General features: G+C 54.2%; 1 protein-coding gene across 4 annotated transcripts; it reads right to left on the bottom strand.

Annotated features, from left to right (window-relative positions):
• Positions 1-24,426, bottom strand: CCDC155 (coiled-coil domain containing 155). Of its 4 annotated transcripts, XM_018062775.1 has the most exons (20): positions 24,296-24,426; positions 22,566-22,703; positions 19,152-19,256; positions 18,549-18,735; positions 18,040-18,104; positions 16,785-16,851; positions 16,389-16,550; positions 15,992-16,109; positions 15,608-15,658; positions 9,570-9,647; positions 9,247-9,303; positions 8,719-8,778; positions 7,917-7,981; positions 7,663-7,750; positions 7,267-7,389; positions 4,950-5,008; positions 3,150-3,195; positions 1,631-1,695; positions 1,437-1,547; positions 1-1,328 (listed from the first exon to the last, which is right to left on the bottom strand). In XM_018062775.1, the coding sequence occupies exons 2-20, from the start codon at positions 22,606-22,608 to the stop codon at positions 1,190-1,192; spliced, it is 1,689 nt and encodes a 562-aa protein (XP_017918264.1). In that variant the 5' UTR covers positions 22,609-22,703; positions 24,296-24,426; the 3' UTR covers positions 1-1,189. The 4 variants fall into 4 exon arrangements, with proteins under 4 accessions (XP_017918264.1, XP_017918260.1, XP_017918262.1 ...); XM_018062771.1 differs by lacking the exon at positions 1,437-1,547; XM_018062773.1 differs by lacking the exons at positions 1,437-1,547; positions 3,150-3,195 and having other exon boundaries at positions 1,209-1,328.

Below are 25,330 nucleotides of genomic sequence, written 5' to 3'. Positions count from 1 at the left end.
GGCTTCATTTTTCTTTTTTAATTCAAGCAACATAGTGCTGTCTCTATGGCTTTCTGCACACAGACAAGTTTTCCATCCACCTGGTCATTACACATTCATTTTTTCCTCTGCCTGGGATACCCTTCGCTGCCTCTGCTCACTATAACCAACCTTATCCATCTTTAAAGACTAAATGCAAAATTTGTCCCGTATTTGGAAAGAAATCTCTAACTTTCCAGGGGGGGTTAGGTGCTTTTTCTGAGCTCTCACAGAGCCTGAAGCCACCTCTACCATGGTCCCTCCCTTGCTCAAAGCTCTCCTGAAGAAGTCTCTGTGGTGCTGAAACTGCTTTCTATCCTGACCTGGGTTTTGCTTTCACGGGTGTTTACATGTACAATAATGTAGCCAGCTGATATTTGGGATTTGTCCATTTATAACTGTATGTCAGTTACAGCTTAATTACAAAGTAAATAACCAAAAACAAGTAACAAAACATCCCCAAACCCCTGTCATCCTCAGGAGAAAAATCAACACTCTTCAGCCTGGCATTGGAGGGTCTGGTTTTCTGTCTTCTAAGATCTAGCCATGGCAAATAGATGGTCACTAAGAATGAGCTGAATGAACAAATGGCACATCCTTTCTTGCTGGCTGTTGGTGACATCTGTGTGTCTGCGCGTGGTAGCCTACATCTCGTTCTCCCTCTTTCTGCCAGGAGTCTCCCAGCTGCCCTTACAGCGAGGAGTGGTCATGGCGAACAGTTCTGGCTAACAAGGCAGAGTCTGCTGCTGGCTCTGGGAAGGCTATAGCTTTCCTTTATAAAAAGGAAGGGATGTGTGTCCCCTTCTCCCTGCAGACATCACTTATGAAGCTACAGTGTTATCTCCTGAGCACAAGGGAAGGGCCAAGAGAGGTAGAGAGAATTACAGCACTCTGTCCCAATGCTGTGGAGACTGAGCTATGGGCTGACAGCTGCCCTTCTTCAGACTTGGTTTGTGAGGAAACTATAACCCCTAGTATTTTGCTATCATTAAAAACCCAAGAGACTGCACATAAAAACCCAATACAGAGGTGTGGCTCCTGGAGCACTGTATCTGGGGCCCCTGACAGCGGGATAATCCCAAGTCACAGTGGCACAACCACGGGAATAACAGTAGAAAGAGCCCCAGGAAGTCACCGAACTAGACATTGCTCTGCAGGGGTGTGGCATGGCTCACACTGGAGGAGGCTGGAGGTAGCAGAGCTGGAGATGGGGCCATGTTGGGGGTGGGGACTGGCCCAGCAGCAGGACGGAGAGCAGCAGCAGCAGCAGGCCCAGGAGCGGCGCCGGGATCAGGAGGTGCCGGCTGACCCTGCGGGGAGGCGGCACAGTGCTCGGCGGCGCCCTGGGGAGCCCGTGGTGTCCAGACGTCTGACCACCACCCTCCTTCTGGAGATGCTGTGGCGTGCACCTGAGCCACCGGAGGCGCAGGGGGCATAGGCAGAGCTGGCCCCAGACTGGCCTCCTGACTGGGACCAGCTCCTTCACCACGGGCACCAGGGCTTGCTGCAGCTCTGGTTCTGAGGGGCTGCTAAGGAGAAAGGAAGGCAGGGCAACGGTGTTGGTCTTCCCCTCGGCCCCCAAGTCCCGTCCCAGGCCCCTGGGTCCCGCTACCTTTCAGGAGGATTTCTGAGGATGTCTCCAGGGTGTGAGTCTTCTGGATGGATGGGGAGGTCCACCTGGAAGGACAAAGGGGACAAACGGTCTCAGGTTTGCTGAACCAGGAGAGGTGCTACTGTCAGCCCACTGGACAGAAGTGCACACACGGAAGGGGGCAGGACACAGTGGTTCAGTGTGAGAGCCTCCCCAACACACGCTGCTGCGCTGGGCTCCCAGCTCTGCCAGTTTCCTGCTGCGAGGCACCTGCACGTCACCCCACCTGTCAGGCCCCACTTTCTCCATCTGCTAGACAGCGGTGATGACAACGCCCACCTCAAAGGGCTGAAGTGGAGAATGAATGAGAGAATGTGGGCAAAACCTACACTGTCAGGAGGTGGGCTTAGAACAGCGCCTGGTGGACAGCACCCAGTGACTGTGAGCTATTCAATATTATTATTTCCACTTTCTGTCTGATTCTGGAAGCACCCAAGGCCCCTGAGGTCAAAGACTCCGTCTCCTCCAGGAACCCAGCCCTGGCCTGGGCCTAGCACAGCATGGACACTCCTTGGGTCCATCTTCCTGCCCTGCACCAGGCCCAGCAGGTATTTTAAGATTAAAGCCCCCAATACTCCTTACTTTACCACGTCACCCCCCATGTGTTTCTTCTTCCCTGTGTCTTTCTGAAAGGGTATCCCCTCTGCAGATCTCAGGCTTTCTCAGGCCTGCCTGTGGTCTGTGGATGACGACTATGGCAATAACAATACAATAAACAAGGAGTTCCAGCAACACCCCGGTCTCAGCCACTGTCCTCACCACTGTCGCCTACTGTGTCGGCTCTGTGCCAGGCACTTTATGATGCGATCCTTAACCTTCATCCCCACCCTGGGAGCTGGGTAAGATCGTCGTCACACTAGCTGTGAGGAAGCCGAGGTGGGCCCCAGTCTCCACGGATGGGAGTGTGGTGTGGTGGGAAAGAGGTGGGCCAGGGAGAGCATCTTGGTCAGCGTGGACCCTGAAGAACCCCAGGTGCCCAGAACGGAAGCCGGCACACCTTCTGGCTTCTGACCTCACCACGTTTCCGTCCTCTGCTTCCTCTGCCTGAGAACCAGGATTGCCACCTGCCGCTTTGAGGAGCAAAGGAGCTGCTGTGTGTGGTGCCGGCAGGGCAGCTATGACAGATGCGGTGCCCCAGGAGTTCCGGGCTGGCTGGGGAAGGTCTGGCTCTTCTGGAGTGTGGGCGTACATATGTGCGCATTTGCGCAGTCTTGGGGTGTAGCCACGTCTGTGGCATAGAGGCTGCGGCCCCATGTGCAGTGTGTAGGGGGGGTCCCCTGGGAACATTCTAGCTGCCCACTTGCCTGAAGCCTCCCTCTACAGCACTGTCTGCTCTCATTAGCTACAGCGAGGGCATTGTTAACTCTCGGCCAAACGATTTTTCTGTCTGTTTGGGGGTGTGGGCAGGGGCTGGGGAGGAGCTCTGACTACAGAAGCCTCATCTGAGGGCCTGGAGTGAATGGTGCCGGGGACTGCCTACCACGACCTCGATCTCCGCTTCTTCCTCTTCCTCTCTTCTGGGCAACCTGGGGCGACAAGAAAGTCACTGCAAGCGTCTGTCTCCCCTGCCTGGCTCCCATTCACCAGCTATGTGGCAGAACCTTTAAAGCAGGAGGTCTTCACGTACATGGACCTGGAGGGTGCCCTGGAGCCCCGCGAGCAGACTGTTGCGTGTAGGTTAGCATCTGTATTTTTTCACCAAATTCCCCAGAGAGTCTGTGTGTGACCCCTAAAGGGTCAGGGGCCCCTCCACCTTATTGGCTTTCTTAGCTGCTCCTTTCCCAGCAGGTCCCCCAGGTGATCAGAGGCTTCTGGGTCTCAGACATCTCTGAGACCCTGCCCCCTGCCCCAGCTTCCTGCCTGGTGGGCTGGGCCATGCTCAGGGAGTCTGGGTCTCATTGGGTCTTCCTGGAGAACTGGGACTCCAGCTCAGGCTTCCCTGACTCCAGAACTCAACTCTGTGGACCCCGCCCCCATCCTAAGTCATTTCTCTTAGGTGTGCAAGCCCCAGCCTCTGTGCCCCCGTGGTCACAGCTGCCTGAGCCCCTGAAACACGCGCCTCTCTGGGGACTCAAGACACAAGCTGCCCAGCCCCAACGTTCCTTGGAGGCTGAGATGTCTGCACCACCCATCACCACCTTCACTGGGGACCAGGGATCCAGTGATCCAGCCTTAGCCACCAGTTTCAGACCCAACACCCTCAGGATACAGCTGTTTCCTCAACTCCGATTCAGCAAGGCACCCAGGCTCATAGGCCTCCAGCCTCTGGTTCAGTCAGATAACCAGCTGTCTGATCCCCTGGGATTTCTACGGTGGGGTGGGGGTGCGGGGCCCAGCCCCTCTCAGTATCTGAGCCCCACAGGACTCACCACTTCCCTCACTCCCAGCTTCCCACTTTGTGGACCATACTGCTCTCCCCTGCCCCAGGGAGACTGGGATGCCCAGCCTCTACACCAGCTCTGGTGCCCGCTGCTGCTCAGTGCTGTCTTCTTTCCATTCCCTGGTGACACACGGGGAGGTTACAGCGCCGGGGGGGGCCCCCATCCCGCCCAATCTCAGCTTTCTCAGACAACTCCAATTAGAGGCCGTAGCAGGCAGCCTCATTAGTTGTCACAGCCAGGAGCCTGAAAGAGGGGAGGAGGGAGAGAGAGGCCCTGCAGGGAGGCGGAGGCCCCGTGGAGGAGGGTGGGCCCAGACATCCGGTGCTTTCCCTATCTTTGGAAGCTGCACATAAGCCTTGTAATAGTTGATTAACAGTCACAGGGAGCGGGATTGCCCCATCCCATCACAGAGTAACTAAGCGGGGATCTGAACCCAGGCTGTGTGATCACAGAGACCCCAGGGTATCCCAGCTGTCTGAGTGCTCTGCTGGGGCACAATCTGGGTCTCATTTGCACCAGGGCTCCTTGGGAGCCTTACAGAAGTGTGTTCAGTGACAGTGACTGAGTGAGCTGTCCCATCTGCCTGACGGCTGTCTTCTTGCCTAGGGGTCTCCTATACGAATACCACTCCCAGAGGACCCAAAGCAGCGCCTCTTTCAAGTCTTCCCCCCGGGAGGGGTCAGGGGCTAGATGTCCTCCTGAACTACCAGGGTCTGGGGGTAAGGCTGGTCTGATTCATTCTGGTCCACAGGCCCAGGATCGCCTCTGCGTGAGCGAGGGGCCCAGAGGTCACGCCTTTGCATAAGCCTCCCCTGGGGCTCTTCCAGGCCTGTACTCCAGCCATCTCAGAGTCACCCCGGGGGCCAGAGGGATGGCTCAGGGAGGACCAATCTCCTTACCTCGTGGATGGCTCCTCCCTTCCTTCCTGAGGCTGCGCTGACTCTTCCTGCGAGTTTCTCTGTGGGAAAGAAAAGCCTAGGTATCCTGGGCTTCCCCACCCACTTCTAAAACCGGCCCTTCTCCTGGGCTCCCCCTCAAGGGTGGCTCTACCTTCCCTCCAGGGGCAGAAGCCCGAAAGTGGACCAGTAGTTTTCCTTTGGGACCAGGAATTCAGGTCCCCCTGAACTTCTCACACTCCCACAAGCCTCTCACACTCATCTGGGCCCCAAAGAGGCCCAGCATTTCCCTTCCAACCCCCTTTTCCTCCCAGGTTCCCAGTTCTGGGCACCCAGGTCCCCCTCCATTTTCTCTGAAGACATCCAGCCTTACCTGTGGCCTCAACCACCACCGAGACACCTTTCTAAATGCATCACTGAGCTCTACCCTTGTGCACCCACTACCTCCGGGGCAGCACCCCCCATCCCTCAGGGTGCTCACCTTAGGGGATCACAAGGTAGGTTCAGCGTCTTTCTGTCTACCCCCTTTTCCAAAACCCAGAGCTCTTAGCCCCCTGTTGGTGAGTTGGCAGCTCTGTCTCCCCTGCCTAATTCTCACTGCCTGTCCCTTTTTCTCTATCCCAAGGCCCTGGCCTGGCTCCAGCTTCATCCTCTAACTCTGGACCACTGCCCCAGCCTCCTCCCTGGCCTCCCAGTCTCCCATGTGGCCCCAGAGGGATCTTTCTGTGCAGCACATCCAGAGCTGACCTGCCCCTCCCCACGCACAGCCTCTCACCCTCACTGGCAGGGAATTCCTTTCATGATCCGGCTTCACCTCATCTCTGGCTAGTCACTCCCAACTGCCCTCTACCTTCCAAACGTGTTATGTGGTTTCACGCTCCCATGTCCTCTCCGCATACTGTTCCCACTGCCTGGAAGACCTCTCCTTTCTCACACCATTTAACTTCTCTCTCTTATTTCTTCAATTTAAACTCAAGCGTCAGTTTCCCTGTGATATCTCCTATTCCACACAGGTACTCCCTTTCTCTGGGCTTCCCCAGGGCCCATCCCCCAACCCCCTAGCACACAGATCATCCTGCATTGGGATGGCCCATTTTCATGATCTATCAGGTCCTGAGCCCCATGGGGTCCCCAGGACCCAGTGCAGGCAGCACGCAGAGGCCTGGCTCAGTCTTCCCCTCCAGGAGGCGTCTGAGCGCTCTCAGCGGAAGTTCTGATGTACACTTGTGGGGCTTCCTTGGTGGCTCAGCAGGAAAGACTGCCTGTCATTGCAGGAAACACGGGTTTGATCCCAGATCCGGGAAGACCCCACATACCGAGGAGCAACTAAACCCGTGTGCTGCAACTACTGAGCCTGTGCCCCAGAGCCTTCTTGCCCTAGAGCCCATGCTCCACAACAAGAGACCACTGCAATGGAAGCCCGCGCACAGCAACTAGGGAGTAGCCCCCCACTTGCCTCAGCTAGAGAAAAGCCCTCGTGGCAATGAAGCCCAGCACAGCCAAAATTAAATATAATTTTTAAAATGCATGCTTCCCCTGAGGAATGCAGCTGTGCTCCCCACAAGCCGTGTGATCTCTCTCTGAGCCTCAGTTTCCCAAGAATAACAGGGTGAGGGATGAGGGCGCCTACAGCCCGCAGAGACAGTGGGAGAGGGCAGAGAGGAATCCAACAGAAGATTCTCTCAATTCAGAGAAAAAGCGAACAGAGAAACTGTCTCTTTCAAGGGTGGTGAGCTGTGAGGAAGCAGTATGATTTTCAAGACAATAAAGCATTGTTTACAGAACTTTTAGCAATATTTTCTTAAAAAAAATCCTCCAGTCACTAACAGATTACAAATCTCACTTTTCAACTGTGAACACTGAATATGAGCTGTCTTCATTGTTTCAAATGAGGTTTGAAATATTGTTCAGGTAACTACAGATGATGGCTATTGTTGGATTCAGGATTACATAGTGGGCTTAAGTTTTTTCTTAAAGGTTTTTTTAAAAGGTAAATGCTTAAAGTACCTACATGGTATCAGGAAGAACAATTCACTTCCTCCCTTCCCACCTTGTAACATTTTAAATAAGGTGATTCCGGACAGCGTTTTTGAAACCACCCCCACCCCCATGATATCTGCATGTTTGGTTGGCTCACTTCCACACCAGCAGGCCAGTCCCTGGAGGGCAGGGGTGGTGTCCTGTCTGGCCAGGGGCTCTGAGGCCAGCACCCAGCAGGCCCTCAGTCCACACCTGCCTATGGGGTGGGGAACAGTGAACGCGTCCCAGGCCCCGCTCCCAGCCCCTAGACCCAGCAGTCTCAGGGCCCTCCTGTGCTCACCTGCCCCCCTGAGGGGGTTTCAGGAAGAAGCTCATCGTCCCCATCCGCCTCACTGACCACCTCCTCCCACGGCCACACTCCACACAGTGGGCTGGAGAAATCGACGGGTGTCTCCTCTTGTTTCTGAGGCCAGGGAGAGGCCAGTGAAGGCAGAGGTCAGGGGTGGCATGGAGATGGGCTGAGGCATGAGGTTGGGGGTGGGGAGAGTGATATGAGGGTGCCTGGGGGTCAGCGGGGCAGCACCGGGAAGGGTTTGGTGCCTGGACCAAGGACTGGGATAGGGATGAGGTTAAGGACTGAGGTGGTCCTGGGAGGACTGGAGTGGGGTGAGAGTCAGGGCGGGGTCAGAGTTGCCGCTGGTGGTGGCTTAGGGTGTTCTGGGGGTGTCAGGCCCACCTGCTGAATGGCCTGGATCTCCACACCCAGCGACGGCGGCAGCAGGTTGGTGCAGTCCGCTCTCCTCACCTGGGCCCCTTCGGATAACCTGGCCACACAGTCAGGAGGGGGAAGGCTGCCTCCATGCCCAACCACCTGTCAGCCAGCCTATGCTGAGGCTACTGCCCTGCCCACCTTGGGGCTGGACGCCATGGTGGGGGCTCCCTGTCCTTGGGCTCCGCTCCTGCTTCCTCCTCCCCCATCGTTCTACTCACTCATCCAGCCCCTCCTGGGTCTGACTCAGCTGCTCCTCCAGGTGGGAGATTTCCAGCCTCAGTTCCTGCAAAGGAAGGAGTGAGGGACCCCTGGCTCTGCCTTTTCCCCAGCCCCATGACTGGGCTCCTCTTCCAAGGCCAGGTCCACTCCTTTGACTTCTTTGGGATCCTCCATACACATACAGACAAGGAGAGAAGGGGAAGAAACAGTAGCAGAAACTTAAGAAGCCAACGAGAGATAAAGAGCAACAGGAATCCAGAACGTAACCTATCGGTCAGGAAAACTAAGAAAAGGAAAGCAGAGACGGAAACATATCGGACAACGAGAGACACACCTAGGGGACAGGGAGGCCTGGCGTGCTGCGATTCGTGGGGTCGCAAAGAGTCAGACGTGACTGAGCGACTGAACTGAACAGCCCTATCACACACAGATGGGGAGCAAGAGACTGTGAAGACAAGGGACAGAGAGAGGAGTCACCCCAGGGGACAGAGAGCTGACCCAGAGAGCGGCAGAGACCGAAACCAGCCAGGCAGGGACACAGAAACGGGCAGGGCAGACACTGTGAGAAATCACCCTCAGAGAATCAAAGTGGGTGGGAGATGGAGATACAGAGAGAGGAAGGACAGAGGAAAAGCGAAAACGCAGAGAGAGAGGGAGGGGGAGAGACGCAACAGTCAAGCAGCAGTGATGGTAGAAACAAGAGGTGGAGACTTGGAAAAAGATCATCAGACATAGGAGGAGGCAGGACACCCCAGAGATGGCAAAACAGAAGCGGGGCCTGTGGCTGGGCCAGGGGGTTACCTGGGTTGTGGCTCTGTACTCCTCCAAGGTCTTGGTCAGGCTCTCTGCGTGGCGAGTGCGCTGGGAAAGCCCAAAGCTGATTGAGGCTGGGCTCAACCCACCAAAAACTCTGAGGTCAGGTCGGGGGGGAAGGGGGGTCGGATGGGTGCGATGGGCTGGGGGCAGAGCAAGACCTGAAGAGAGCATCAGCTTCCCTGGAAACCCTCTGACCTCTCTGGGCTGAGTCTCCAAGGATTAGTCTAGTATGCGTGCATGGCTAAGTCACTTCAGTCATGTGGACCGTAGCCCGGCAAGCTCCTCTGTCCACGGGATTCTCCAGGCAAGAATACTGGAGTGGGTTGCCATGTGCTCCTCTACAGGATCTTCCCAACCCAGGGACTGAACCCGCGTCTCTTACGTCTCCTGTATTGGCAGGCAGGATCTTTACCACTAGTGCCACCTGGGAGGCCCTAGAGCCAAGGAGGACTTTCCTTTGTAGACTTGGGGCAGGAGACACATCGAAGGCACATTTCCCTCCAGCCCACTCACCTCGGAGAGGATGGCGTCTCGCTGGCAAATGAGGTGTTCACACTCGTAGAGCTGCCGCTGCCAAGGAAGGAGCCCGTCCATCTGTCTGGCCTGCCCTCCCCGGCCTATCCCGCTCTCTAGAGCTCCTCTCCTCAACCTCCCTTCACATCTCTGGACGTCAGCTACCCCGAGGGGGACTTCAGTGAGTTGCCCACTGGCCCTGGGGACCTCAGGGCTTGAGTCAAGCCCCTGATCTCACCAGACCAAAGGGGCTGAAACTGATGAGGCTAAAAACGGGCCTCGGGGAGGTAGGAAATCGTCAAGGCACTAGGGAGGGGTGCCACCTTCAAGATGTCCTTCTCCAAGGCCAGCTCCTCACTCCTCCTCTTCACTCCATCCCGCTCGGCCAGGAGCTTCCCATTCTGGAAGAAGGGACCCTGGTCACGATCACTTCAGCAAATGGCCATGTTAATATTCAGAGAAGACATGTACTGAGCACCTGATGTGCATCAGGCCTCATGCTGGGCACTCTTTCTCTTTTTTCTGAGCCTTTTAGATGTGGCTTTAATTATCCTTCAATGGCAGCCTTTCTAAGACTTTTTTTTTTCACTTTTTATTTTGTTTTGTATTTAATTGTATAGCCAATTAACAACGTTGGGACAGTTTCAGGTGAACAGTGAAGGTGAACAGCCATATACATGCTTCCATTCTCTCCCAAACTCCACTCCCATCCAGGCTGCCACATAACATTGAGCAGGGTCCCATGTGCTATACAGTAGATCCTTGTTGGTTATCCATTTTAAATATAGCAGTGTGTACATATCCATCCCAAACTCCCTATCTATCTCTTCCTCTATCCGTCCCCCTATTCCCCATGCTCAGCACTTCCTAATGTTTCAGCCCATTTAATCCCTCCAACAATCCTATAGGATCTCAGCTCTGATTTGCAGATGAAAAAATAAAAACGGCTGCAAAAATGGAGCTATGATGGGATGCATGTGAGGATTAAATGAACTAATAATTACTGCTAACATTTATGGGGCACCTTGCCAGTGTTAACTTACTTCTGTGCCCTCTTTTAAAGATAAAGATGGGAGTTCCCTGGTGGTCTAGTGGTTAGGATTTGGTGCTTCCACTACAGTGGCTTGGGTTCCTGGTACAGGAACTGAGATCCTGCAAGCTGCGAGGTGTGGCCAAAATAGATAAAATAAAATAAGATAAAAATAACTGACTCACAGAAAGACTGAGCAACTTTGCCCAGGTTATATAGATGGGAATTCATGCAAATACATGTTTAATATATGTTAATGAATACAAACACATTTAGAACAATGCCTGGCATATACCAAAATTCGGTGTTGTATTAAAAAGATATTTCTAAAACTTTGTATTACGAATTTTTAACCCACAAAAGTAAAGCTAATGGTGTGGTGAACCCAGAAGTTCCCCAGTGGTCCAGTGGTGAAGACTGCACTTTCACTGCAAAGGCCTGGGGTTCAGCCCCTGGTTAGGGAACTAAGATCCCACAAGCTGCTCGACTCAGCCAAAAACAATTATGAACCCCCATTATTTGTCACCCAGTTTCAGTAATTACATACATTCTTCCTGTTTGTTTCTTCTCTATGCACAGAGTTTGCTTTGCTTGACCAGATTATTTTAAAGCAAACCCCAGGCTTATTATTTCACCTGTAACTGCTCCAGCATTTGTATTTGCTACCTGAAGACTTTTCCTTTAGAAAAGACCACAATGCAAGGATCACTCTCAACAAAGTTAAGAATAACTCCTTCGTATCATTGCACACCCAGTGCTCTTTTTTGGGTTTGGTTGTCTCACAAATGTTTTCTTCACACTTAGTTTGTTTGGGTGAGGATCCAAACAAGGTCCACCATGGCTTTTGGTTGAAATGTCTCATTTCACCCGGCAGTGATTCCCCCACCTTCCCAATCCGGGCACTTTTCCAGGCCCTTCATTTGCGGAAGAAACCAGGTTATTTTTCCTGTAGAATTGCTTTAGTGTGTTCTGGTTTCCTGTGCAGGACCTTCTTCATGTTCCTCCTGCCTCATTATTTTCTATAAACTGATGGATAGATGCAGGGCCTTGTTCTGATTTTTGTTCAATATTTTGGCAGGAAGATTTCATGGGTGCTGCTCTGCTATCTGTGTCAGTCAAAGCTATGGTTTTTCTAGTAGTCATATATAGATGTGACAGCTGGACCAGAAAGAAGGCTGAGTGTTGAAGAATCGATGCTTTTGAGCTGTGGTGCTGGAGATCTCAAGAATCCCTTGGACTGCAAGGAGACCGAAACAGTCAATTCTGAAGGAAATCAACCCTGAATGTTAATTGGAAGGAATGGTGCTGAAGCTGAACCTCCAATACTTTGGTCACTTGATGCAAAGAGCCCACTCACTGGAAAAAACCCCGATGCTTGGAGAGATTGAAGGCAAAATGAGAAGCGGGGGCGGGGGATGAGATGGTTAGATAGCATCACCGACTCAATGCATGTGAATCTGAACAAAGTCTGGGAAACAGTGGAGGACAGAGGAGCCTGGCGTGATGCAGTAATGTAGTCACAGTCAGACATGACTTAGCAATTGAACAACGAAGTTCAACATCGTTAAACAACAATGGCACAACAATAACATGCCAACAACAATGGCACATCTGCATCATCTGTGCCTTTCAGGAAGAATGTAAAGTCTGGCTGTCCCAACTATTCATGTTTACACTGTCACCATCCCCTATTTTACAGAAGAAATTAAGGAGTGTAGGGGCTAAGAAACTTGACCAAATTCACATGGAGAATAAGGTCAAACTCAAGTCTGATTCCAAATCCTGCACTTTTAGCTCTCACTCTCCTCTGGAGCTTGGGTGAGAATGGGGAACCAGCTTCACCCCTCATCTCAAGTTGCTCATCACTGGAGGTGGAGACTGACACAGAGGCATATGATAATAATGCCCGAGTGAGACTCTGATAGGGCCTAGGACCTGGACCTTGTGGGAGCCCACAACCTCCTTGCAAAAACCCTCTGGGAGCTTTCCAAGGAGGTTGTGCAGAGGCTGAGTCCTCAAGGGAGAGGACAGTTATCTAGGAAAACAAGGGGGCCAACAGAGGGCAGCTCACACCAGCCAAAAATGGGACCTAAGAATAAAATGGACCAAGTTCTGGCCTAGAGCTTCCAGGCACCAAAAACCTAGCAAGCTGCACTGAGTTGCTGTTGTTTTAATACTTATTGCTGCATGCCGGCTTTCTCCAGCTGTGCTGTGTGGGTTTCTCATTGCAGTGGCTTCTCTTGCTGTGGAGCACAGGCTCTAGGTGTGGGGGTTTCAGTGGTTGCAGTAAGTGGGCTCAGTAGTTGCAGCTTGCAGGCTCTCTAGTGTGGGCTCATCATGGTGCAGGGGCTTAGTTGCCCGGAGACATGTGGAATCTCCCCAGACCAGGATTCGAACCAGTGTCTTCTGCATTTCAAGGTGGACTCTTGACCACTGGACCACAGGGGAAACCCTGCACTGAGTTTCTATATAAGGAAAGCATTTCGAAGCACAGAGGCAGTCAACTTTCCTTGGCCACACCTCTCCTCCTGGTGCCCCTGGGGAAATCAAGGCCAGCTCCTCCCTCACTCCAACCCAGCTCTGCTCCAAGTCTTCCATCAGCTGCCCTTCCTCCCTGTGTCTCAGCGGGCCTGGGCTGACAGGTGAAGGACGGAGGAAGGACGGAGCCAGGAATGCTGTGTCAACATCTGTCCACCTGGCTGGGATTTGCAGGCTGGATCCTGGGCCGCTCGGCAGGGAACCTGGTTACTCAGCCGCTCTGCCTTCTTCTGCAGTAACCTGAGCCCCGCCCGCTCTGTGGGGTCTGTAGGAAAGCTGAGTGTCTGAGTGTCCCTTACTCCAGCATTATTCTGCTGTAACTTGAGAACTTGATCTATAGATGCTCTGTAGGCAGCTGCTCAGAGGGGAAAGGTAGGGGGAGGGAACCAAGAATAGCTGATTTATCGAGCGCCTAGGATGTCCCAGGCGCTGCTCAGAGCACTTGATCTGGCAGCAGGCCTTCTGGGCAGGAAGGAGAGACCACCGCTGACTACCACTTGCCCTGCTTTCCTGGGGGGGTCCACTCTCCACGGGGGTGGGGGAGAGGAGGTTCCAGCCCCAGGCTTAGGGGTGAATCAAGATGGAAATCTTAGCAGATTCCAGACACCCGGTTGGTCAGTTAACCCAGAGGCCATTCTCACCGCCTCTTACTTGCTTGCCTCCCACTGCAGAGGCCGAGGAAGGTCAGATATTACCCCAGCCTCTTTTGTCAAGTGATCCAGTGAGATGTAACAGAAGTTTGTTGCTGCAGGGGTGGAATGGGGGTGCTTCGGGAAAAATTTTTCCTTCTGATGAATAGAGAGAGCCACGAGAGGAGCATTTGTCCCTCTTTGTCCTGCTTTGAGTGAGAACATGACGTCTGGAGCTGCTGCAGCCATCTGGGATCCTATGGCCACAGGCAGACAAACAAGCCCAGAACCTTCAAAACCTCTTGTTAGTTAATGTTCTTCATATTGAAGCTGCCATTTCTTTGGCGTTTTCTTCCCTGGAGCTGAAAGTAGTCCAGACCTATCAGTGGCTGTTTTACCCACGCCAGGGAATAGTTTGGCTATAATCATTTAATGTCTTCTTGGCCAATGAGATATGAGGGAGGCCCCGTCATGGGGCTTCAGGGAAAGTTTCTTTTTTTTTTTAATTTTCAAGTTTTTTGTGGGGTCTTAGTTCCCCGACCAGGGATTGAAACTGTGTCCCCTGAATTAGAAGTGCATAGTCTTAACCACTGGACTGCCAGGGAAGTCCCTCTCCTTATTCTTAAAAAGAAATATCCTGGAAAGAACAGTCACATCCTGCCTGCAGCCCATGCTTCACACCATGGCAGCCGTCCTGCAGCAAGATTCTCACTGCCCTAACAGAGAGAATTTTCATGAAAGAGCCAAGGAACAATAGTGGAACACTTTTTGGTTTGAATGTAAAAGCCATACTACAGACATAGGCCAAAGAGATTTTGGGCAACTAATGAACAGATACCAGACGGAATGAGTGTTACTGCTTGGACTGGGCAGAGATTCTCAGGGCTGGGGAGTTCAGGCAAGTCAAAGAAGAGAAAAACAGAGTGAAAATGCCTTCAGGCCAGCCCCAAGCGACGGGTTAGAGGGCTGGAGAGGAGGATGGATACAGTTGAATCACAGAACCTCTGGTACATCTGGAATCTGAGAGAGGTGTTTCCCAGCTCAGTCTGTGAACCAGAAACATATGTGAGTAGGAAATAGAGGTGGTGGTATGCGGAGTTAAAAGCATAGATGGCCCAGTGAGGCCCCTGTAGCCACAAAGTCACAGGAAGGCAGTTAGACCTCCTCTGCGTCCCTACAAGGGTGTGGAGAACCCCCAGGGTATTCCTGGGTAGTGGGGTCCAAAGGAGGGCCACCACCATCACATGCAGTGAGGACGGTACATCCAGAGACCAGAAGGCAATGTCAGCCTCCCAGCGGATGCCAGCACGCAGTGGTGACTAAGGCTGAGGACCAGATGGGACAAAGAGCATCAGTCTTGTGACCAGCAGAGAGAACAGACATTGAGTGAGGAGCACGGAGGCACTGTGTGGGTCTCCAGCAGCTTAGATGCCGCCTTGTGTGTGGGGTTTATTTCCCCCTAAAAGGACTGAGTGGACCCAGAATTAACTAAGATAATGTTTTCTGTCTCGGATAGAATGAGGCTTGAATCTGACCTGAGGCTGGACTGGGCCTGTTCATGTTATGTGCGAGGTTCTGGGATAACAGAGGCCATTTAATTCCCACAACAATCCTAATGAACAGATACCCTTCTCCCCTGTTCTTACAGAATAAACCTATGGCTCAGGAAGGGGAGGTCACCTGCCTACAGGTTGTCTGTTGTGCAGGGATGGACTTTGAATCAGGGCTGACTGTAAGGCCTGTTTTCTTACCATCATAAAAAAAATACTAATACATGAACAATAACAGCTAGCTTCTAGTGAGCTTTTCCCATGTGTCCTGCCTTGTGCCTCGAGCTGTAATAATCCCCTTGTTTAAATTTCACACAATCCAACCATGGAGATTCCGATATTTTGCCCTTTATCACAGATGAGGACACTGAGGCAGACAGAGAGGCAGACTGGCCCAGGCTTATGTCGGCAGCCTCACCAAAACCAGGAGTCAGCCCCGTGCCCCACACTCTTCTAGGCTGTAGCAGCCCTCACATGCAGCCATGTGACCTTCAGGGACATTCACACATTACCATGATTCTGGGGTCTCCTTCACCAGACTGAAGGTTGTTTGTGGAGGCAGTGGGCAGGAAGATCCTGAGGACTGGGGAAGGGGTGGGAGGGCCTCAGCTCACCTCTTCCTGCAGAGTCTCCATCTCAGCCACCAGACGCTGCTGCTCCTTTTCCTGACCAAGCCCAGAGAGAGAAGAAAGGCTTCTTTTTGGGCCCCTCTGCCCCCACGCTGCCCTTCTCCCACCCCTGGGAACATGGCACAGGTTGGGTCACGGAGGAGCAGGGCTGGGGGCACGGGTCTGAGGAGCCCTGCTGGCTCCTGCTGTCCCCCTTTGTCATGAGAGGGATGGCAAGCATCTGACTCAAAGTCTGGGGTGAGCAGGAAGGGGATTGAGGGAGCCCAGCATGACCTTTGCCCTTTTCTATTCTGTAGTCAAGCTCTGTTGCTCAGACTCCAAGAAAGTGGGAAGAAGAGAACAACTTTGTACCCCTTGCCCGAAACCCACCGTGTGCCGGGCCTGGGCCAGAAGGCTGCGGTTCTGTTCCTCCAGGCTCTTGGCCAGAGTCTTCAGGTCCTCCAGCTCCTCATCCACGCCCCTGGCAAACTGCAGAGCCTGCTGGGTACTGGTGGGGGCGGGGAGGTGGGCCACAGGAGAGAGAGGAAGACAGAGGTCACAGAGGTAGATCCCCTCAGAGCAACAGAGAAATCTCAGAGCCCTGGAGAGGGGGGGACAGAGACCTACAGAGAGGGGCAGAGACCCAGCGAGAAAAGGAGGAAATACACAGAGCGGGCGACAGAGACCCAGTTTCTACCTCAAATACCAAGAAAGTGCGAGGGAACCTGGGCCTGTGGGCAGGTGGGACGTGGAGGGTGCAGGAGGGTGGACGCGGGGCCCGGCCTACCTGCGGAGCTGCTTGCGCAGGGCTGAGATCTCCTCCCCGAGGCGTGCGGACCCCTCCTCGGCTGTCTCCACACTGCGTTGCAGTTTGGCATTCTCCCCAGCCAGCCGGCGGTTGCTGAGCTCCAAGTCCTCCAGGCTGCTCAGCAGGTCGGCGGTGGCGGGCCTGGGGGCAGGGAAGGGGCAGGGTCACTGTCCGCAGCCCTGGCCTCCATTCCCCAGGCTGGGCAGGTGCCAGTGGCGGGGAGACGTGGCTCCTCCAGACAAACAGGAGACAGCCCTGTCCTCCCTGAGCTATTAGCCCAGCCTGCTTCCCTCATCCACTCCCTGGAAGACCCTGGGCCCTAGGCCGCTGGAGGACATGGGCAGGGGAGGGCAGGGAGAGGCTGAGGATAGGTACAACTCAGGTCTGGGGTCTTCGCCTCCGAAGCTCTCCAGATTGGCTGGATCCTCAACTTCTGGGCGTCCTGGAGGGAGACAGAGGGTGGTGGGCTCCCAGGTGACCCGAGATGTTGGCAACCCCTGGACTCCAGCCTTGGTCCTCCTTTGGCTCCCACCCTTGCGTTCACTCTGGGTGATCCCACCTGCTCCTAGGGCTGCATCCGCCATCCAGAAAGCCTCTTGTACATGGGCACCTTGAGCTCAGGCTAGATTTCCCCGTGGGGCCCAACTACCCTACATTCATCACGCCCGACCCTGACCCTGGGCAGCATTCCAGCTGCCCTGAACCTTGTCTCTCCTCTCAGTTCCCCCACTTACTCACCCAGCCCCTGGGCTGTCCTGGCTCCCTCCCTCCTCCTGCCTCAGGCCTCTCGCCTTCTCCCCGCCTTCTCCCCCTGGACCCTCACCGCAGCCTCCACCCTGGCCTCCAGACTCTCCCTCCTGTCCTTTCCCCATTCGGCGCCAAAGGGGTCTTTCCTCCCCTAGAGCTAACATCTCCTCCCCTTCTCACAACCCTCCCCTGACTGCCCCCAAGCCAGATCGGAGGAGGTTCAAAAAAATGTTAAGAAAGCTCTATTTTTCGGCTTTTGTTTTTATAAGTCTGGAGAAACATAACACCAGTAACACCAGCACTTTTTTATGGAGCGCCTTCTGTGTTGAAGGCTTTGGGGTAGAATGGTGAGCAAACCAACTGACAAAATAAGAGGGCAGGTAACGAGTCATAATCAGATTTCTACAGGGAAGGGATGCAGAACTGTGCTGAGGATGCTGGAGAGAAAGGGACCTTCACTTGCAGCATCCCAGGCTTTCCCCACCAGGGCTTCCCTACCCCGAGTGAAGGAGGAGGGAAGACATGGACAGTTTAGGCTGAGAAAACAGCCTGAGCCCAGGCCAGGCGGGAGGTGGGGCAAGACCAAAGGGACAGAGGATGCAGGAAGTAGAGTGCAGGGAAGGGTGATGATGGTAAGAGGTGGGAGAGACCTCCGTGATACGGCTGGTGTCAGGAGGAGGAGTTGAAAACAACCGTTGAGGGGAAAAAAGCAAACCCCAAAGCTCAGGGCATGTGGGGAGGCAGTCATGGAGGTGCCTAGAAAGCTAGGTTAGAACAAATGTCTCTGGGGTCCGGCCCTATCCCCTGCTCTGCCCCCATGGGAAGTCCCCCCCACTGTCTGACCCTAGGCCTGCCTGCTTCATTCTATATATAGCGATCTCACCAGATGGCAGTTGCTGGGAGGTCAGGGCTCCCTCGAAGGCCGTCTCCTCTTCCAGCTCTAATCCCCTGTATCAAAGGGATGAGGCTTAGGGCCCCTGCAGCCAACCCCCCCAATCCTGACCAGCCTCCGACAGGGGGTTGCGGGTGATGGGAGGGGGCCAGGTCAGGTGAGAGCAAGCACCGTGGGGAGGAAGGTGAGGCCAGATGGCAAGCGCCTGGGGCCAGATGGAAAAGCAGGAGGGGCAAAGCCTGTGCTTGGAGGGGTAGGGAGGGGCCTCTGTCAGCCTCTCAACATCCCCCTTCTCCTCTCTCCAGCCCCTTTCATTTCTGCCCTCAGACCCTTCCCTCACCCCAACCTCATCTCTACTCTCCTCTCTTCTCAGCCTCCTTCCAACCACAGCAGGTCCCTGTGCCCAAAGCATGCTGGCTGCAGTAAGCAGGTATGAGCTTAGGTCTTAAGAAAGGTTTTCTGAGGGGGCTGGGGTGGGGGGTGGAGGTGCGGGGACCCACCCATCCAGCTGACAGGCAGTGATCCAGTCCCGCATGACCACCAGGAAGGTGTCCAAGTCCACGGTGGCCTGAGGGCCCTCCCCATTGGGGTCCAGGCTGCAGGCCAGTGTTTGGAGGCGAGCATCCTGGGGACCCTGTCCAGTCACGGCCTCCAGGTAGGCTAGCAGATGGGTCACAGCCACAGTGCCTGGGGACAGAGAGGCTGTGAGGGAGGGTGGGTCAGGATAAGGAGAGGGGTAGGGACCACGGGCTGGGCTGGTGGCACCCCTGCACCGTGGCCTTTGGGCAACTCCTTCTTCTTCCCCCGAGTCAACGTTTTCACCTGGAAACGGGGCCCAGTCATCTGCACCTCAGAGCTGGACCAAAGAGGACCAGCTGAGCCCCACTAGGCCCACAGTGGCTGCCCTTTCCCCCTCCCCCAGGCTCCAAAGCCCCGCCTTCCTCTGCTTACCCTCCTCCCCCAGGTTTCCTCCCCTCACCATCCCCTATCCATTTCCTTCCTGAAGCTTCCCAGTCAACCACATCACCCCAGCTCATCCCTCTGTCTGCGGCCCCCCAGTTCTCAGCCCCCCAGCTTCGTTCCTTATTCCTTGACTCTCTGACCTGTTCTCTGGGGGTCACAAGCTTCGAACGTGGAGTTGAGTATTTGCTCCTCTAAGCTGAGCAGTGTCCCCAGGCTCCCGTCCTCTGCCTGGTCCCAGAGGTACACTGAGGAGACAAGAGGGCCAGCCCATCTGTGGGGAGGGGGACGATGAAGAACAAAGAGGGGCTCCTGCAGAGGGGAGGGAATTCATTCCAAGCTGCCTGGGATTTGGGCTGGTGGGGGGCACAAGGTGAGGGTCTTCGAGTCACCTTCCCCATCCCCCGATTTGGGAATGTGGGCCCCCCCTCATCCTTCAGGCCAGGAAGTGCCCCCCCGCTGTCTGATCCCTTGTGTCCAATCGGCTCAGGCGCCCACAATACTGAACAAACCCTCTTATAGCCTTTTTCCCTCTCTTCCCTGGCTTAGAGGGGGCGAGGGACAGAGGAGGATGAAGAAGAGAGGATTCTGGGAGAAGCGGAGGGTGAAGGGGGCCCAGGAACCAGGAACAATCCAATATCGCGCGGGCAGCCTGGATCGATCCCGCCTGCCCTCAGCATCTCCAGTCTCTCAGCCTGCCTCAGGGCTGGGTCTCTCCTCCCCACATCCCTGAGGCTGGCTGGCATCATCAGCGCCCACGGGCTGGGGCCTGAAACAAAGGGGGATGGGACAATCCAGCCAGGGTGAGTGGTGGTGCGGTTCCGACCTCAGAGTTCCAGCTGCAGGACTGTGGGCAAGTCTCTTTGCCTTTTGGAGCCTCAGTTTTCCCACTAGTAAAATGGGTGGATAGAGTGATCCTCCCCCTCCCTGGGGCTGGGAGGGTGAGGTCTGTGTAAGTGAAGAGCACTTCCTGCTTCCCACCTCCGCACAATGTGAACATCCTGGGGTCTGTCTGCTGCTGTATCCACTGTGCCCACACAAAGCAGCACTCAAAAAATGCTCCAAGATATAGAAGGCGCCTATACATTCTCTACCCCTGGACCCACTGGATCTTTCCAGGGGCTGGAAGTGACTGCTGAAGCTCCCTGCCCTGCCCCTGGACAGATGGGTATAGCAGAGTGCAGGCTGCAAGGTCTGGCAGACTCAAGTGCAACCTGGGCAAGGGACTCAGTCTCTCTAAGCCTCAGTTTCTTCCTATGGAAAATGCGTGGGTGGGTGAGTGGGGGTTACTTCCCTCCTAGAGAGGAGATAAGATATTAATAAAATCTGGAAGCTCGATAATAAAACTGATCATTTATTCAGCATTTACTAGGAGCCACGCCTCTTCTGAGCATTTGACATGAACCACAGTGGCTGCTATGATTACAAACCAGGATACTTAGGCTGCTATGATTACAAACCAGGATACTTAGGCACAGACAAGTGGGAAACTTGCCCAAGGTCACATGTTCAACATCTGATTGCCATTTCTCATCGCACTAACTCTTCAAGGGTTCTCTGTACTGAGCTAAAAATTTAGCCCCTTGGGGTTTGAACTTCGGCTTCTAAGGAAAGGGAGCAAGACCTACAGTTAGGGGAGACATGGTGCCCCCCTACATTATACAGGAGGACCCTGCGGCCCAGTGAGGTCATCCAGGACTGCCTGGCTCCAGATGTCGTGGGATCTGAGGAGCTGCATGGATCTACAGCGCAGATGCGACCCTCAGCCTCCCAGGGCCCCTCAGGAAGAAGTCACTCTGCTTCTCTCCTGTTCTCTTTCCTTCCTCAGTGTCTCTACCTCTCTGTCTGTCCTGTCCTTTCTCCAGTTTTGTCTCCGACTCTTTCCACTCTCCTCCCTATCTCTTTGGCCCTCAAGTCCCACCTGCCTGTCTCCACGTCCTCCACCCCCATCTTCTCGTCTCTGTGCTGCTTCTCCCGTAACTCAGCGACTCTCCAAGGCTTCTCTCTCCTTCCTCCACTGTCACTCTCTCTCTCTTTCCACCTCCTGCTTTCCTCAGTCTCCATCTCTCCTGGGTGTGTCCTTCCCTTTTCTCTGGGAGTCTCCCAAAGCTGGCTCAGCCCGCGGCCACAAGTTCCTCGGTGGCCGCACGCCCTCTGCTGGCGCACATGAAGTTCACACGTTCAGATGCTGGTCACTTGGTCAGCCTGCCCAGGTGTCCGCCTCCTGCCTTCCTATCTGGCAAGCCTCTTGAGGCCAGCGAGAAGACACCGGCTTTGAGGCTAGATGCTAGGAGCCTCTAAGAAAAGGGCCCTGTCTCTCCTCTAGGGTGGGAGTCTCCCTTGGCTCTCTCACTGTTTAGTAGATGAGTTTCAGAAAGGACAACCCAACATCTTCCTCCTGAAGCCACTTTCACACCCATTTGGTCTGTGTCCAACTGATTATTCAAAAGTTAGTAACTGGGTTCCTATTATATGTCAGGTATTGCTCCCGAGCAGCATGATCAGCAGGACAGCCGACAGCCACAGTGATTCTTGAGACCTGAACAGTGGTGAGAGTGAGATGAGATGCTCTATTGGTATAAAGTGGCTTCCCAGGTGGCTCAGTGGGTAAAGAATCTGCCTGCAATGCAGGGGACACAGGAGATGTGGGTTCGATTCCTGGGTCAGGAAGATCCCCTGGAGGGGGGCATGGCAACCCACTACAGTATTCTAGTCTGGAGAATCCCACGGACAGAAGAGCCTCACGGGCTACAGTCCATAGGGCTGCAAAGAGTTAGACACAACTGAAGTGACTAAGCATGCACACACTCATGTCAGTGTAAAGTACATGCCAGATGCTGAAAACTTATAAAAAAAAAGAGTAACTTCAGTACATTTTTACATTGATTGTATGCTGAAAGGACACTGTTTTAGATGTATTAGGTTCAATAATACTATGATTGCCATCCGTTTTGTCTGTTTTTCTTTTTAATTCAATGTGGCTACTAACAAAACTTAAAATTACGTGTGTGTGTGTGTATACATATATATATATATATATATATATATATATATATAGTTTGCATGTTGGCCAATGCTGCTCCAGGGACTGGGTATACCAGAGTGAATAAAACTGACCCTGCCCTGTGGAACTCATGTTCTAGTCGGAGAGACAGAGTCTAAACAGATGAAGAGATGTCAATCCTCTGAAGAAAAGAAAAGAAGGAAAGGGGAGAGAGAGTAACAGGGCAGCTCCTTTACAGAAAGCAGAGATCTGCAAGAAGTGATGGTGAGTCTGTAGGTCACTGGAGGGGGTGCTGCAGGCAGGGGGCACATGCATACAGAGGTTTCTATTCCTGCAGCTTGGCCTCCCCAGAACAAATAAGGTGTCCAGACAGGTGGGCACACAGCAGGCATTTCATCAAGGATCGTTCTCTGCATCCCACCCTGCCTCAAAGTGGAGCCTCAGCCACCGCAAGCCAGCTCTTCCAAGTTCCTGAGTCACAACCTGGTGCCCTGTTTACCCACTGCTCCCTCCCCACCCTCCCATGGGGACAAACAGGGACCCCGTCACTTACTTTTTGCAGTGGGGCCACCTGCCTGGTCCTCTGGCATGTCCATGGGCCACCTTGGCTGCTCTGCAGCTGGTGGAGAAGCTAACAGCTCCCCTCCGTCACTGGAAGGGACCAAAAAGGGACTGGCTGCTCCCCAAGCTCCTAGAAGGACAAATGGGGGAATGGCCTCCTCAACCAGCGTCCTGAGGGTGGGGACTGGCCCTGCCCCTCCTGTGCCCCAGGCCGTTCTGGGTTCTCAGAACCTGTTTGCCCACCCCTGTCTCGACCAGAGCAGCTTTCGCTCAGACCTGTTTTATGGATTGGAGATGTGGGCTGGGAAAATGGGGGCCTAAGGAGTGGGCGGCAGAGATCAAAGCGGGGCTGGTGGGTGGGGGGTCATTCTCTCCTGCCACCCCTCCTCCCCACAGTTTGTCAAGTTCCCCAGCCCTGTCCCTCCTGCTCTATGATTCTCCCTTGTCCCCTCCTCTCCCCTACAGCTTCAGTCAGGTCTCAACCTCCCCTCCTGGCTCCTTGGCCCAGCCTCTTCCTCAGCCTCCTGCCTCCAGTCTCCAGCTCCAGTCCACCCTCACAAGTGCTGACCTGCCCATCCCCCGCAGTGTTGTTCCATGGCTCCCAAACAACCCAGGGACAGAGCCTAGACCTTGGACTTGATATTGAAGGCCCGGCTTGGCCTGATCCTACCTGCCTCCCGAACCCTCAAACCCACTTGCAACCCTGAACCCTGTGCTGTTGACCAAACTGGGCCGGCTCTTCCCACCTCACGCTCTCTGCCTGGGACATCCTTCTTGCCTGCCTTTCCTGTCTCAGCTCCCACGTCCCCTCCTCTAGAAACCGTTTCTGGGCTAGGTGATGTCCCTGGGTTCCCACACTGCCCTGGGCTACTTACAATCTCGCCCATCAGCCTGTATTTGGAACTGTTGGCCTTCTGCTTGAGTTTGAACCCCGTCTTTCTCCTGTTTCCAGCCCTCCCATGGTTCCCTAGTAACCTCAGGACTAACTACCCAGCCTTTTGGGCTGGTGTGGCACAGAACGGTTCCTGCAACTCCTGCCTTCTTGTCATTTTTCTCTACCCTGGCCAACCTCCAGTCCCTCACGGCCCAGGGGAACTCAGCATCTTTCCTGGTTCTCCCAGGCCCAGGCTCCCAGCTCCTCTGGGGAGCCTCCCCTGAGTCCTGGGAGCAGTTAGAGGCTCTGACACTCTCTTGGAGAAGGCAATGGCACCCCACTCCAGTACTCTTGCCTGGAAAATCCCATGGACAGAGGAGCCTAGTAGGCTGCAGTCCACGGGGTCGCTAAGAGTCGGATACAACTGAGCGACTTCACTTTGACTTTTCACTTTCATGCTTCGGAGAAGGAAATGGCAACCCACTCCAGTATTCTTGCCTACAGAATCCCAGGGATGGGGGAGCCCGGTGGGCTGCTGTCTATGGGGTCGCACAGAGTCGGACACGACTGAAGCGACTTAGCAATAGCAGCAGCAGACACTCTCTTAGGGAGAAGTTTGACAGTATTTCTAGAAGATTCTGACAGGATTTCAGGGGTCACCTACTAGATTTCCTGGAGGGTTCCTTTCAGGATCTCTAAGGAAGTTTGGTCAGGATTTTAAGACTTTTAACAAGACTTGGAAGGCCCTGATACTGGGGACTCTCCCCTAGAATTTGGGGGCTTGCCAGGATTTCGGGAGGGGCTCTGACACGGCTATTCTTGGGAGCCTCGCCACGGCCTGGGCGCACCTGGAGCCACGTCGCAATGTTCCAGTCTCGGGACACAAATGAGGGCCACGAACGACAAACAAACGACAGTTGGGTCCTGAAGAGACGCGCGTGCGCCGTTCCCACCGGAAAAAAAAAAAGGAGCCAGAGCGAGACTGGAGCGCGCGAGGGGTCTAAGCCACGCCCCTCCCGGGCTCCTCCCCGGGACGCAGGCGCACACCGGGACAAGGCGCTCTCCCGTCGCTACGGTTACCCACGAGGCCGCGCATGCGTAGAACTGCCCGGGCGCGCCCCCACTGGTGGAGCGGGCGCATGCGTACTGGCTGAATCGATAAAGGCGGAAGAGATAAAGGCTGCTGGAAGTGCCTAAGGCTGGGGTCTTCTCTGCGCCCAGGCAAGGGAAGCTTGTCCAGAGGACCCTTTGTCCACCTCCTACTTCTTATCAGCCACCAAGCCGTGTCTTTTTTGCCCTCTGTTCCGTGCCAGGCTGCCAGTCACCGTCACAATGATGTCCTGTCTGTCGTACCTCACTACTCCCATGCCTTTTTTTGCGGCTCCAGTCACAATGTATTAATAGGTCCCCGAAGGATTCTTTCCCAAATGGTTTCATTCCTTCCTTTTAGGAAAGAGTAGAGGAAAGATAACCTCAGCTTTTCGGGCTAGAGAGAGGTGCGTGCTAAGCCACTTAAATCGTCTCTTTACTCTTTGCAACCCTGTGGATTGTTGCCTACCAGCCTCCCTTGTCTGTGGGATTCTCCAGGCAAGAATACTGGGGTGGGTTGCTATGCCCTCCTCCCGGGGATCTTCCCGACCCAGGGATCAAACCCGCGTCTCTTATGTCTCGAGGATTACATCTCAAATTGACTTCTGAGCGTGCTTAGTCGCTTCAGTCGTGTCCGACTCTGAGACCCTATGGACTGTAGCCTGTCAAACTCCTAACGAGAGGCATTTAGGATAAAAGATGTCCCACCCGGGCTTCCCAGGTGGCGCTAGTGGTAAAGAACCCATCTGCTAATGCAAGAGACTTGAGAGATGCGGGTTTGATCCCTGGGTCAG

Source organism: Capra hircus, chromosome 18 (genome assembly GCF_001704415.2).
Source record: "Capra hircus breed San Clemente chromosome 18, ASM170441v1, whole genome shotgun sequence".
Taxonomy (NCBI): Eukaryota; Metazoa; Chordata; class Mammalia; order Artiodactyla; family Bovidae; genus Capra; species Capra hircus.
The sequence above is the reverse complement of the archived record's forward strand: the minus strand, read 5'-3'. Positions and strand labels throughout refer to the sequence as shown.